This window comes from Lissotriton helveticus, chromosome 5_1 (genome assembly GCF_964261635.1).
Source record: "Lissotriton helveticus chromosome 5_1, aLisHel1.1, whole genome shotgun sequence".
NCBI lineage: Eukaryota > Metazoa > Chordata > Amphibia > Caudata > Salamandridae > Lissotriton > Lissotriton helveticus.
Window position 1 is genome coordinate 755,912,908 of NC_136065.1, and position 14,646 is coordinate 755,927,553.

Below are 14,646 nucleotides of genomic sequence, written 5' to 3' on the forward strand. Positions count from 1 at the left end.
ACTGATCTTACACCTCCTAAGTGTTTGTAATGGCGAAGTTTCTGGCAGCCATGTGGAGAGTACGAGCAAGAATTATAAGTGATTCCACTGTGCCTTGTCCAAATTCTCCCTAACATATTTTAAGAACCTAACTATAAAAACTGGAAAATGATCTTATTCTAAAAATGTACTATTTAAAGTTAGACATCACTTCATGGATTTTAAACTGACTAATCCCTTTTTTACAGTTTTAAATATTGTGATGTTGTTTGCTTGCACATCTTTTATGATCACACAGATCGAAATAAAGATTGTTATAATAATAATCGAGCTTGCCCGCATGTTTAAGGCACCAAATTTCATGGAGACCACTCTCTGCCAGCCATTGCTGGCCCTCCGGAGAGAGGGCTTCCAGCTGAGTGTAGCGCTGCCCAGAACAGTCCTAGTCATTGTCTATGACTAAGATGAGGTCCCCACCCACCACTGGTGCAGAGTCTGGGGAAATCAACCCTTCGCCAGATGCCAGCGTAGAAAGGACTCTTGATGCGCATTGGGTGCATAGATATTGAATAAAGGGAGGACAGTGGACCCCCACTGAATACTAAGAACCAAGACCCTACCCTTGAACTCATAGAAGGTAGACAATACCTTGCCATCAAATTTAGCCCCAATAGGATGGCCACCCCGTTCTTTTTCACCCCCCCCAGAGGACCAGTATTGATGCGGGAAGCGCCGCGTACACATGCAGTGGGTATCTTTAGCCAACAAATGGGTCTCCTGAAGTAGACAGATATCTCTTCAGACTGTTCGAGTAGGGAGAGGATCACAGCACGTTTTGTAGGGTGGTTCAGGCCCCGAACATTAAGGCTCACAATGTTTAGGTCTCTAGGCATAGCCAGTGGAGGTTAGTATGCAAGGCGCGCTCACAGTGCGAATGGAAAGCAGTGCCAGTGGCGGGCTGGAGAGCGCGTGGGCCATCAAGGAGGAGCTGGAATCCCAGGGCCTGGTACGGGAAACCCCAAAAGAAACCCCAACAAGTATGCAAAAAAACACATCCCAAAATAACACAGTCCCATAAGAGAACAATAGGCACGAGTCCGTCTGCAGGGAAAAACTATAGAGGGTCGGGGCCTTGGCAGCAGACGATAGAACAGAGTACTTGGAGTACCAATCCCTGTAGAAGAGCATTCCGCTGGCCCAGGAGAGGTAGTCATCCCAGGTGCCCCTCCGACTTACCTAGATAACGTCCATCCTCAGGTGCTTAACTGGAGTGCTCAAGGGGGTCACAGACGGTCGTGGGGTTGCAAGAGAGAGGAGATCACCACCTCCCACTCCTTCACCATTTCCTCCGGGTCAGGTCTCGCAGAGGCTTTCGATTTACCAACAGTGTGCCATTGTGAAAGTCGGCGCGTAGCCTGGTCCTTGGGGCTCCCCCTCCACTCTGTGTCCACTGTGTTGTCCATCCTCAACAGGGCAAGAGCCTTGGCGAGTAAGCAAACCTGTCGCAATTTTCCTTGGTGCTTGAAGATGATGCGAAAGGGATGGCCCCATGAATAGGGAATTCCATTCTCACGAAGGTAGGAGATGGCCTCTCTGAACTCTCTCAGTTTGGTTAACGCGGAGGCCGCAAGGCCCTGAAAGAGGGCCGGTGAGAGTCCTTGGAATTTGGTCAGCTGGGCTGCTCGAGCCTTGCACATGGTTTGTTCCTTGATGTGGAAATCATGCACGCAGACGAGTACATCTGGTGGGCAGGCCTTGCCCCCTCTGGGAAGACCCACACGATGCACCCGGTCTAACTAAAATCTCTTGCGGGCCGTCCTCTTCCATCACCTGCCGAAAGAGAGCCAGGAGGTAGGCTTGAAGGTCTTCTCCCTCCGCTCTAGAATACGGATATTGTTCCTTCATATGCGATTTTCTAGATCCTCAGCATGGGCATGGAGGTCCAGATTTTGATCTCGCAGCCGAAATACTTCCTGTTGTAGCTGGTGCAGGTCGAATTCCTGGCTCAACTTGTGCTCTTCCAGGATGGTCACCCGTTCTCCAACTTCATCCATGTCTCGCCGCACCTCCTTGAGATCAGCAGAGAGTTGGCCCTTCAGATCCAATATGTCCTCCTTGATGGTGGAGAATAGCGCCATCATAAAAGCTTTCATAGCAGATCGGTCTACCCTGTCCGACTGTTCCGTGTGACCCCGGGTCGCAGGGCGCTGCGTTTGTTGGGTCCGAGCCAGATGACTGTTTAAGCAGCAAGTCCTTGAGGGTCTTCTCACTTTTCGCGCGGGACGATGGCATGGTGTCGTAGTGTGCTTGGAGAAAGTGCGATAGGGAGTCCACTATGGTATTGCCCAGTGGCCCCTCCAGGCCCGAGGGCCCAAAAGTTCTGTGATGCAGGCCGGGTACTGAGGCAAGCAATCCCAGGGCCGGTGGGCCCTCGCTGTGGGCCCGCGGAACGCGGTGGAACTATGCCCAGACTCGCAACACTCCACCCACCGTATTGATAGCCCTGGGCACCCGAGGGGGCCAGGAATCAGTGTTCTCTCCGCACCACCTGATGGACCTGGAAACGGATTGTGAAGCAGATTCCTGCGGGGGTTCCGGCAAATCTCCTGGGGGAGGCCCGTGAGTCCGTGGGCGCGTTCACCCTCTCAACCCCTCATGACAGCACAGTAGTCCGCCAATGAGAGAGGCCCAGAACTGTCTATTGCTAATGTGAGGTGTTGGTGTAGAACCCAAGCCAGGAGCACCGAGCGCTGAGTGCAGTCCTCCAATGGGGCCCCACTGGCCCCGGGGCGGTGTCCGGCCAGTCCACCTGAGGCACAGGGCACAGAATCTATGCCGAGTGCAGAGCCCTGTGTCGCTGGTACAATGCGGCGTCCCACTAGCACCAACAGCGCACGTTGTTGTCATCACTCACCGGGAGTCCTGACCACCGCAGTTGCACTCCCGAGGCCCATCCCCGGAACTAGCTGATTATGGCTCAAGAGGGTGGAGTGCTGTAAACCCAGGAGGCCAAGGCCGCAATCACAGGTGCCTCTAGCGGTCCAGTCATCCCTCCGCTGCATGGTTGAAGAGGCCCATGACCCGCGATCGAACAGCAGCCTCGTTGTTCTTCCCCCCTTTGGCGTTTCTGGGCAGGGCTCCCCGGGCAGGGTACGAGTGCCAGCAGAAGTCTTGTGCAAAGTGGGCCTGTTTTCGTGTGTGGTGCTACAGGGATGCCCCAAACCAGTCACCGCAGGAGGCCGCACTCCCCCCACGGCGATTGCGATGTCTGCAGGCAGCAGGTGAGCTAATGGTGGCGTGGTGCACTCACTTTCAAACGCCTTCCTCCAGGGTCCCACCGGGAAGCAGGTGAGTGCTGAGATTTTTGTGAAATGTGCACTATTCCAAAAATTATGACTATGACTATGGCGATTGTGTGCTGGACGGGGCCACTGCCGCCTGCTGTGCCCCGGAGAGGTTCCACTGCTATCTCTCCGAGGTCCGTCCAGTGCCACAGTCGATGCTCCACGTCCCGCGTTCCCATTGCTGGCCTCGTTCGCAGCGGCACGCAAACCAGCCCAAGAAGGCACCAGAGGCAGCAAAAGGACACCGCCTTGGCACCACTGCAGTATCTCCTCAACTCCGGACCCCGACTGAGGGATGTATGACATTACAACGCATGGTTTTACCACGCATGCCTTTACATCGCAGTTTTTACAACGCATGCTGTTACGACGCATAGCATTAAGGGGTGCTGGATAGTGAATAGTTTAATTTACTATTCCAACTCCAGTCCCCGTGGATAGTAGGGAAGGTGTTGGATAGTAAATTAAATCTATTCCCTATCCTAGAGCGCCCCCAGCGCTATGCGTTGTAATAACATGCGTTGTAATAGTTGCGTCGTAAAGGTACTGCGTGGTAAAAGTTGCGTTGTAAAGGATGTTTACACCGAGCGAGTGAATCTGGGCCGGGGATGGGGCTTGATACAATGCTGGAGAAAGGCGAAGCCGGAGGGACGAAATCCTGCATCCTACCATGCCGCCATCTTCACCACACCCCTCTAATGCTTGCTTTTAAATGGAGATAGCAAAAGGCAGACATAATACTGCAAAATATTTTCTCTTGTGAGGGAGGTAAATTAACTTACACTAATAAATCAGCAAATCATGTCAACCTCATTACCTGGTCTAATATTGAACTTCCATTCGACAACAGAGAAGGCGCCCCATTAGATCCTCCTTTTTTCCATGCCAATACCTACCCCGATATAGAAATCTGTTAGAGTGCAAATTTGAAATTCAATAGGTTTTACAGAATCCCTGTCCTTTCAATATTGAGGAGATCGGGACACCTTTTCTGAATGCTAACAAATGTAGGTGAATGTTCGCATGGAAGACTATGAGGGACACCAGACCTCTATCCCCACATTCACATTCATTTATGTTTATTGAAGCCTTGTCCCTGTCTGTGATAAAAACAATAATAATAATACAACTTCCATAATTAGAAAGGCATTGGGAACATGCAACAGCCATCATGACCATTGTATGCTGTTCATTTGTCTAGGTCCAGATTCATATGGTGGAAGCTGCCCTTCTGGACAGCTTCCAGTTTGCAAATGCACTATCACTCCTTTGAGGAGTTGGTGTGTCATCAGTGGTTAATAACCGCTATTGCAGTTGCAGCGTTGATACAATGTGTGGCTGGTGAGGGGTATTCCTCTTTCATTAGCCCTTGATTCGCAAGGAGTATACATTGAACTTTGCAAAGATATTTGCGACTTATGTTATGACAATGTACATTGCAACTTAGGGGTTTTAAATCACAGCTTTGTCACTGCAAACCCCTTTGACGTATCAGGCCCACAAACTTGACGTGGATTACTGTAGTAAGAATAAGGTCCTGTGGAAGGTAACTTTTTGTAATCACACAGTATTTATCAAGAAGAGGGCTATCATGGGCCTATTTGTGAAACTGATCAATTGATAATGAGGTACTGTTGCCTAGTCTAGACTGATCCAATGGTACTAAAGCCGGAGGAGTACCTTTGATATGTAGAAATCTCAACTGGTTTCTTCACTTCCTTTTCTGTAATACTTATGCTATTGTCGCTATTAAGTATGGGTGAAATGTGCTAATTCGCGCGAAAGCGAATCCGCGGTCCGCAAAATCCAGGAATTTGTACGAACTTGCGAATTTTTTTATTTTGGCGTGTTCGCGGGGTTTTTTGTCAGTGCGGCTGCCGCGAACTTACCCATGCGTTCGTTTTTGGGCATGACCATCTTGTTCGCGGAAGGAAAACAACTCGGCAAACTCAGAATCAAGGTAAGTCAACGCAGCGCGTGCGAGATTGTATTTTTGAAGCGCGAACAAGCAAAAAAAAATTTGCCAAATTGCAGATTGTTTGGCAATTTCACGCGATTCGCGGAACGCGAAATTGCCAAAAATCCGCAAATTTCGCGAGCGGAACAAATTTTCAGCCCATGCTTAGTCGCTATGTTTTCCCCACCAAAACAGCAGAGTCGAGGAACAGACTGTTGAATGAACTGAATCCAACAACTACTACTTAGGAATTTTTGTAAGCTTTAGATAAACAACGCAGGAAATAAGGCAAACAAAAATATTACATTGTTGAGGTCTACGGTAGTTTATCTAATTATTTTATTTGATTTCATTTCATTTATAACTTTATTTCGTTTTGCATAAAATCACAAAAGTTAAAACAACATATACATGACATAAAAATAGTGGAGCTACTCATTGTAGTTGTCAAGAGACAGAACAAGAATAATACAATATATCCATTTGAGCACCTTATATATCCATTAAAAAATTATTGATAAGTATATATAAAAACATTAAAACAGAGCCATAACAAATGGCCTAAAATTGGGGCCCTGCATTTACAGTGAAGGGGTCATATCTATATGGGGTGTTACATAATAGATGTTTCAAAATACAAGAGGCCTATCAGGGGGTGGACCGTTGCCTCTGCCTCTTCTCTTTCCAGCGAAGCACCCATACCCAACCCAGATACTTAGCTACCGCAACCACAACCGGTCCAGCCACTGATGTTTTGAGGATTCTAAGAGCCTCTAGGCTGGACCTAGTACCCCAGTTGGCACAGGTGGGTTTTAACCATCTAGATCTGGGTTTGCTATAAGCGGGACAGACAAAAAAGATGTGATCTAATGTTTCTGTCATGTCCAGACAAAATGGGCAGTTGCTGGATTTTGAGGTACCCCACTTAGATGTAAAAGTGTTAATGGGGAGAGTTCCCACCATAAACTGATGGAATAGCTTCCTATCGCGGGTGATACAATTATATCCCAATACCCCTCAAAGTTTGGCTCCTGCTTAAGGTCGAGGAAAACACCTGACAGGGAAGAGCTGGGGGAGACCACAATACGCTTCATATTAACCATGGTCCAATAGGCAGCTTTAAACTCCAGTTTGGATGGAAATATACTGTCAGCCGGGGAGGTCCACAAGTGGCTCAACCCCATGTCTGATAGTGTATTTTTAACACTCCTGAACCACACCAGTTTCCTGTTTACGTCCAAAACCCTGACTTCCACCAAAGCCAGGGCATAATGTGTGAGTTCTGGAGTCACCCAAAGCCTTCTCCAATAGGCAACCAACCTGTAGTGTGCCACATCCCTGATTGAATGACACCCTAAATCCAAAAACAGGGGTACGAAAGGGGTAGATTGGGGGAGACCAATTATTGATCGTAGGAATTTGTTCTGAGCCGTGGCTAGACAGTCCAAATTCGCATAACCCCACAACTCAGCCCCTTAAAGAAGCGAGGCAGTAATTTTGGATTTGTAGAGGTGGAGCGCCGGTGCTATAGGTTTTGTATGAGACTGGCTGTGCTCCTTCAGCAAAACCCCAGTGAGTTGGGCATTCCTAACAGCTAGACAGTCTATCTGCGGCTTACAGCTTACCCTTCTGTCAATTAAAACGCCCAGATAAGAAAAAGTCTCTGTTTGTTCCAGAATTCCCTCGTTCATTCGGACGACACCAATAGCCTTTGGGGAGTTCGTCAGGGCCATGTACTTGGTCTTGTCAACATTGACAACAAGATCATGGTCCCGACAAAACTCCTCAAATCTGGACAGGGCACACTGGAGGCCCTGCCTGGTCTTAGAAAGAATAAGGGTGTAGTCCGCGAACATCAGTAGCGGGATCCTAGTCCCCGCTATAGTTGGAGCATCAGAAGGTAAATCCTTGAAATATTGTACAACCCCATTATGTATATTGAGAAGAGAGTGGGAGCAAGGACACACCCTTGTCTCACCCCCTTTCAGCTGGAAATGTTTCTGTAGTATTGCCCCTTGCATCCCATCTTTATTTTATTTGTTTATGTAGCACAACTGCATCTTGTGGCATTAATTCCAATGCAAGAATAAATTGGGTGATAAACTCCCTCCAGGATAACATTTCCAGTCCTTGACTTTTGTGTGATAATCTAATGCATCTTTATTCTCCATTTGCTTCTCCAGAAATAATTTAAGTAAGACACCTGAAAACAATGATTTGTAGGCGAAAGGTTCATAACTGGAAAAAATAACCATATTGACCTAGAGTAACCATAGCAATATTGTAGTGCTGAGGTTGGGAGTCAGGCTGAGGCAGTTGAGTTATGTGGGGGGGAAGAGGTTGTTAAAAGTAGCGAGAGAAGAGGGGGAAGGATACAAATGCGCAGTTGTCTGTAGGTGCCACATGACATTTAGCCTTTTTATGATTCAAGTTTCCGGCCTACGGCCAAGTAATACATAGACATCAGAAGAAGGTAAGGAAAAAAGAGGCAAAAGAAAAGCTACGTAAATTACAATTGCCGAGCTAACCTGAAAGTGCACCAATTAAGATAACTACATTTCAAACCCGTTCTTTAATTTTAGCCCCATCTACATCCCTGTTTTACAGTATAAAAATAGGAACACACATTTATACGACCTACCACTGAGTTGTCGGAGAACACATCAGGGTTGTTCTCATAGATGAATTTTTCCACCCTCTTCTGACGCAATTTGAACATCTTGGATCCCCGGTTGCTGAGCAGCGACAACTCCTCCAGCATGACATCTCTAGGGACGCTGATCTTCTTTCCTAGATTAAGCCTGGAGCCTTCCTGCTCACCTTCAGTGGTCACTGCAAAACATAGCCAGTGTATCAATTGAAGCAAATTCAAATTCCCTCCTCCCCTCCCGGACCTTTACATATCAGTGGGTAAAAATAAAAAACAAAATGATTGTGTCCTTGTGTAATGTAACTGTTGCTTATATATATATCCATACTAATATTATAAAGAGAGAGCCCAAACCTTTGAGGCGGGTAATCTCAGTAACCACAGCACCAATCACAACACCCAATACAGCGTTGAAATGGGCAGTTGCAGCAGAAGGACATAGGCTATGCAGACGGCCACCATATACATTTAAAAGGTAAAAGAACCGTGCCAGCAAAGTTGTCCCTTGTGGGCGTGTCTGCGTTGTGCTGTGGGCGTGGGCTGGGGGCGTGACTAACGCTGGGGGCGTGTGGTACGGCCATCATATCGTGGGCTGTGGGCGTGTGCTGGGGCATGACAAACGCTGGGGGTGTGTGTCCGCCCTTCATGCCATGTGAGTCGTACATACAAGCGCCAATTACATTGCTGCGCAGCATCAAGGGGCACGCTGGGGCGTGACACGCTGGGGGAGTGACAAACGCTGAGGGCGTGTGTCCGGCCTTCATGCCATGCGAACGCAATTGCGCCGCATCAAGGGGCACGCTGGGGGTGTGAGAAATGCTGGGGGCATGTGCTATGTTCCGCCCTTCATGCCATGTGGGTCGTACATTAATCAGAAGATCGTCTGCTGTGGCCGTGTGCTGGAGGCGTGACAAACGCGTTCAGCTGGAGGCGTGGTAAGTAACGTTACTAAAGCCTCTCCTGCGCGCTGTTACTGAACTCTCTCATTCAACGAAATTACACGCGCCTGCTACCATCAACCAGGGCTCTAGCCGGGCTCAGGCGGCGGATCAGTACACTAATTACACGCGCCTGATAACATCAACCAGGGCTGCCGCTGGGCCTCAAGCGGGGGAACACGCGCCTGCTAACTCCAAACAGGCCTGCATCTGGGCCTCAAGCGGGGAAACACGCAAATGAGCGTGTCTGCGGGGACAATTACTGTAGCCTCTCCTACTCGCTGTCACTCAACTCTCTCATTAAACGGATTTACCCGCGGCTGATAACTCTCTCATTCAACGACATTACACGCGCCTGCTAACATCAACCAGGGCTGTAGCCGGGCTCAGGCGGCGGATCACTACACCAATTACACGCGCCTGCTAACATCAACCAGGGCTGCAGCTGGGCCTTCTCCGTCTAATGAAACAAAAAATGTTGTCTACCGCGAGATTTTAAAATAAATTGCCCTTGCCAAATACACACATTACACACATTCTATTTCATACCCGGACAACGTCGGGACGGGCTGCTAGTATATATATATATATATATATATATATATATATATATATATATATATATATATATATCAATTCATTGCAGGGTGCACAAATTGAAAGAGTCTGTACCCGGAGAAGTTTGAACTCAGGCTTTATTTATCTTTCCTGCCAGCAAAGAGTCTCTGCATACCGTCCATTTCAAATAAGCGCCGGACGCGTTTCAAGACTGACGTCTCTTCATCAGCGGCATGTTGGTTTGGAGCTGCTTACACGTTTATTCACGCGCACCTGAATAAATGCTCACCGCTATGGGCGTGGCTTGTTACAGAGCCCTCTGGCTCTTGTAGTGCGCTGTGATTCTTACCCTTGTGGGCGTGCAGGTAGTTCCAATAGTCAATACAGTAAAATCCCAGTGGATGGAGCGGGGTGACTGCAGGTACCCCTTGCCCTGCTTTGCGGTCGATATCCTGGTGAGCGGCTGTTGTCCCGCACCGCAAGCCACTCACTCTCCGCTCCTGTAGATCCCAATGCAGACAGCATCGGGACAGGACCCACAGCTAGGTGGTGAGCCTCCTTCGCGACCGTGGCCAGCCGCTAAATAACAATTCATTGCAGGGTGCACAAATTGAAAGAGTCTGTACCCGGAGAAGTTTGAACTCAGGCTTTATTTATCTTTCCTGCCAGCAAAGAGTCTCTGCATACCGTCCATTTCAAATAAGCGCCGGACGCGTTTCAAGACTGACGTCTCTTCATCAGCGGCATGTTGGTTTGGAGCTGCTTACACGTTTATTCACGCGCACCTGAATAAATGCTCACCGCTATGGGCGTGGCTTGTTACAGAGCCCTCTGGCTCTTGTAGTGCGCTGTGATTCTTACCCTTGTGGGCGTGCAGGTAGTTCCAATAGTCAATACAGTAAAATCCCAGTGGATGGAGCGGGGTGACTGCAGGTACCCCTTGCCCTGCTTTGCGGTCGATATCCTGGTGAGCGGCTGTTGTCCCGCACCGCAAGCCACTCACTCTCCGCTCCTGTAGATCCCAATGCAGACAGCATCGGGACAGGACCCACAGCTAGGTGGTGAGCCTCCTTCGCGACCGTGGCCAGCCGCTAAATAACAATTCATTGCAGGGTGCACAAATTGAAAGAGTCTGTACCCGGAGAAGTTTGAACTCAGGCTTTATTTATCTTTCCTGCCAGCAAAGAGTCTCTGCATACCGTCCATTTCAAATAAGCGCCGGACGCGTTTCAAGACTGACGTCTCTTCATCAGCGGCATGTTGGTTTGGAGCTGCTTACACGTTTATTCACGCGCACCTGAATAAATGCTCACCGCTATGGGCGTGGCTTGTTACAGAGCCCTCTGGCTCTTGTAGTGCGCTGTGATTCTTACCCTTGTGGGCGTGCAGGTAGTTCCAATAGTCAATACAGTAAAATCCCAGTGGATGGAGCGGGGTGACTGCAGGTACCCCTTGCCCTGCTTTGCGGTCGATATCCTGGTGAGCGGCTGTTGTCCCGCACCGCAAGCCACTCACTCTCCGCTCCTGTAGATCCCAATGCAGACAGCATCGGGACAGGACCCACAGCTAGGTGGTGAGCCTCCTTCGCGACCGTGGCCAGCCGCTAAATAACAATTCATTGCAGGGTGCACAAATTGAAAGAGTCTGTACCCGGAGAAGTTTGAACTCAGGCTTTATTTATCTTTCCTGCCAGCAAAGAGTCTCTGCATACCGTCCATTTCAAATAAGCGCCGGACGCGTTTCAAGACTGACGTCTCTTCATCAGCGGCATGTTGGTTTGGAGCTGCTTACACGTTTATTCACGCGCACCTGAATAAATGCTCACCGCTATGGGCGTGGCTTGTTACAGAGCCCTCTGGCTCTTGTAGTGCGCTGTGATTCTTACCCTTGTGGGCGTGCAGGTAGTTCCAATAGTCAATACAGTAAAATCCCAGTGGATGGAGCGGGGTGACTGCAGGTACCCCTTGCCCTGCTTTGCGGTCGATATCCTGGTGAGCGGCTGTTGTCCCGCACCGCAAGCCACTCACTCTCCGCTCCTGTAGATCCCAATGCAGACAGCATCGGGACAGGACCCACAGCTAGGTGGTGAGCCTCCTTCGCGACCGTGGCCAGCCGCTAAATAACAATTCATTGCAGGGTGCACAAATTGAAAGAGTCTGTACCCGGAGAAGTTTGAACTCAGGCTTTATTTATCTTTCCTGCCAGCAAAGAGTCTCTGCATACCGTCCATTTCAAATAAGCGCCGGACGCGTTTCAAGACTGACGTCTCTTCATCAGCGGCATGTTGGTTTGGAGCTGCTTACACGTTTATTCACGCGCACCTGAATAAATGCTCACCGCTATGGGCGTGGCTTGTTACAGAGCCCTCTGGCTCTTGTAGTGCGCTGTGATTCTTACCCTTGTGGGCGTGCAGGTAGTTCCAATAGTCAATACAGTAAAATCCCAGTGGATGGAGCGGGGTGACTGCAGGTACCCCTTGCCCTGCTTTGCGGTCGATATCCTGGTGAGCGGCTGTTGTCCCGCACCGCAAGCCACTCACTCTCCGCTCCTGTAGATCCCAATGCAGACAGCATCGGGACAGGACCCACAGCTAGGTGGTGAGCCTCCTTCGCGACCGTGGCCAGCCGCTAAATAACAATTCATTGCAGGGTGCACAAATTGAAAGAGTCTGTACCCGGAGAAGTTTGAACTCAGGCTTTATTTATCTTTCCTGCCAGCAAAGAGTCTCTGCATACCGTCCATTTCAAATAAGCGCCGGACGCGTTTCAAGACTGACGTCTCTTCATCAGCGGCATGTTGGTTTGGAGCTGCTTACACGTTTATTCACGCGCACCTGAATAAATGCTCACCGCTATGGGCGTGGCTTGTTACAGAGCCCTCTGGCTCTTGTAGTGCGCTGTGATTCTTACCCTTGTGGGCGTGCAGGTAGTTCCAATATATATATCCCAAACAACGATTCCTCTGCCTCGAGGAACCTCGGAGTCGCAAAAGCAAATCGCTGGGCACACTGAAGTGTTCTTATTCTTTTATTTTCATAGCCAGGGGCATTTCAAAGCAAAAACAAAACCAACGCGTTTCGACAGCCTCCGCTGTCTTGGTCACGGTTAGGCAGAGGAATCGTTGTTTGGGATATTAAGTGGTTGGGCTCAACCACAGGAGTAACGCGGCCATTGCAAGCAGCGCCTACCGGGAAAGAGAAAGGAGCCATAAGGTTGAATATATATATATATATATATATTCACTGAAAAAACCATAGGTCTCACACCAGTTATAGTTAGGTGGAAATTTTACTCGCATAAAACCATTGAAATTCCCACGTTATAGTTAGTTGGACTCACTATAACTTGCGCGTGCAATGCACTGCTGATGACGTCACATATTACATCACTCATGACATGGTCAGTGACATCACTCATGACATCACTGATGACATCTCAAATGACATCACTGATGACATCATCCAGTGAATGTGTATCTTTCTGAAAAATAAATATTTTTTATATATGTATATCTAAAGGTTGATGGAAGAATAAATGGGTAAATAAATGTCTAAATGGATGGATATATATATATATATATATATATATATATATTACCTACTGGCGGTCGCCAGTAGGTATATATAGTTAGGATTTTTTCTCTATGGGTTTTTTGAAAATTCTATGTCTAATAACTTTGGCGTTTGTGGACGGAATTGGCTGAAATTTTCAGGAAAATGGCACATTTTGTTTCTGAGCAGCCCCTGAAAATTTTGGGGGGGTTCGTCAAGGGGGGGCCGAGAAAAAAGGGGGGTCCCAAAACGCGTTTTTCCCATGTTAATTTCCATAGGGCGGTTGGCCTCACTTTTAGCCCGAACGGCTGAATGGATTTACACGAAACTTGGCAAAATTGTAGGGACTGGTAGCCCGATGTGCCTTTTGTAGGTCTCAATATATGTGCTGCAGTGGATTTTGAGAAATTAACGTTTAAAAAAAGATATATATCTGTAACAGCGGACTGGGCAGCGGCCCAGGACGCGGACTTTTCGCGCAACGGAGCTTTGTGAAGCGAAGCTGATTGGTTCTCCGGCGTCTGTCAACATTCCAAATAGTCCGTAGGGGCCGCCATCTTGTCTCTCGGTAGGATCGAGAGACAAGAGGAGGCGAAAGCGAAGGGGCAAATGACCATAAGGGGGAATAGTAGATCCTCGCTGACCCCCTAGGTTTGATGTGGAGGTTTTAAAAGGGCCCCGCGGGGCAAAAAAAAAAAATAATAATAATAATCGAACGGCTGAATGGATTTGCACGAAACTTGGTAAAATATTAGGGACTGGTAGCCCGATGTGCCTTTGCTAGGTCTCAATATATGTGCTCCAGTGGATTTTGAGAAATTAACGTTCAAAAAAAGATATATATCTGTAACAGCGCTCCGCTTCGCGTACTTTTCGCGTTACGGAGCTTTGCGAAGCTGATTGGTTCTCCGGCGTCTGTCAACATTCCAAACAGTCCGTAGCGGCCGCCATCTTGTCTCTCGGTAGGATTGAGAGATAAGAGGAGGCCAAAGCGAAGGGGGAAATGACCATAAGGGGGCATAGTAGATCCTTCCTGACCTCTTAGGTTTGATGTACCATTTTGCCAAGTTTGGTGTAATTCCGTTCAGCCATTCAGGCTGTAGACGTATGTAAATGTCCTATGGAAAATTGCATGGGGAAAACACATTTGAAAGTGTTGAAATTTAGAACCAATTAAAATGTTACTTTGGTTTTGTATTTGTGTGTGATGAAAGTTAATTGGTTATGTATATATGTCAAATGAGAGGAAACCACAGCCATTTTGTGATACTACTGTCTGAGGTACATTTGTGAGGAATTTTTGGTGGTGAATTTCTGGTGTTTGATTTACACAGTACTAACACTTTTCCTACTTTTGAAAAGGTGAGTTGTTAATTTGTAAGGGGAACTATGTTGTACACTTGAAGATAATTTGAAAAATGTTTTCTGTTATTTATTTGCAGTCCTTCTGTTATACTAAATACTTGATAAAGTTAGTTTTATATTATGTATTACTAAAAACGATAAATGAAAGTGATTATTTTTTTCTGCAATTTACAGCAAGCAATTTCAAAATAAAATGGCTCACAATGAAGAGACCGTGGCAATTTCTTTTGAATTGTCCACTACATTGATTGAAATTGAGAGCACCAATAATGAAACATTGTCACAAGGAGGACATGACTTGTATG

General features: G+C 47.8%; 1 protein-coding gene across 1 annotated transcript in view; it reads right to left on the minus strand.

Annotated features, from left to right (window-relative positions):
• Positions 1-14,646, minus strand: part of MYOZ1 (myozenin 1) — a 516,347-nt gene that overhangs the window by 268,129 nt on the left and 233,572 nt on the right. The window contains exon 3 of the mRNA XM_078643228.1: positions 7,922-8,112. Coding sequence (XP_078499354.1) covers positions 7,922-8,112 — 191 coding nt within the window. The remainder of the gene's footprint in view (positions 1-7,921; positions 8,113-14,646) is intronic.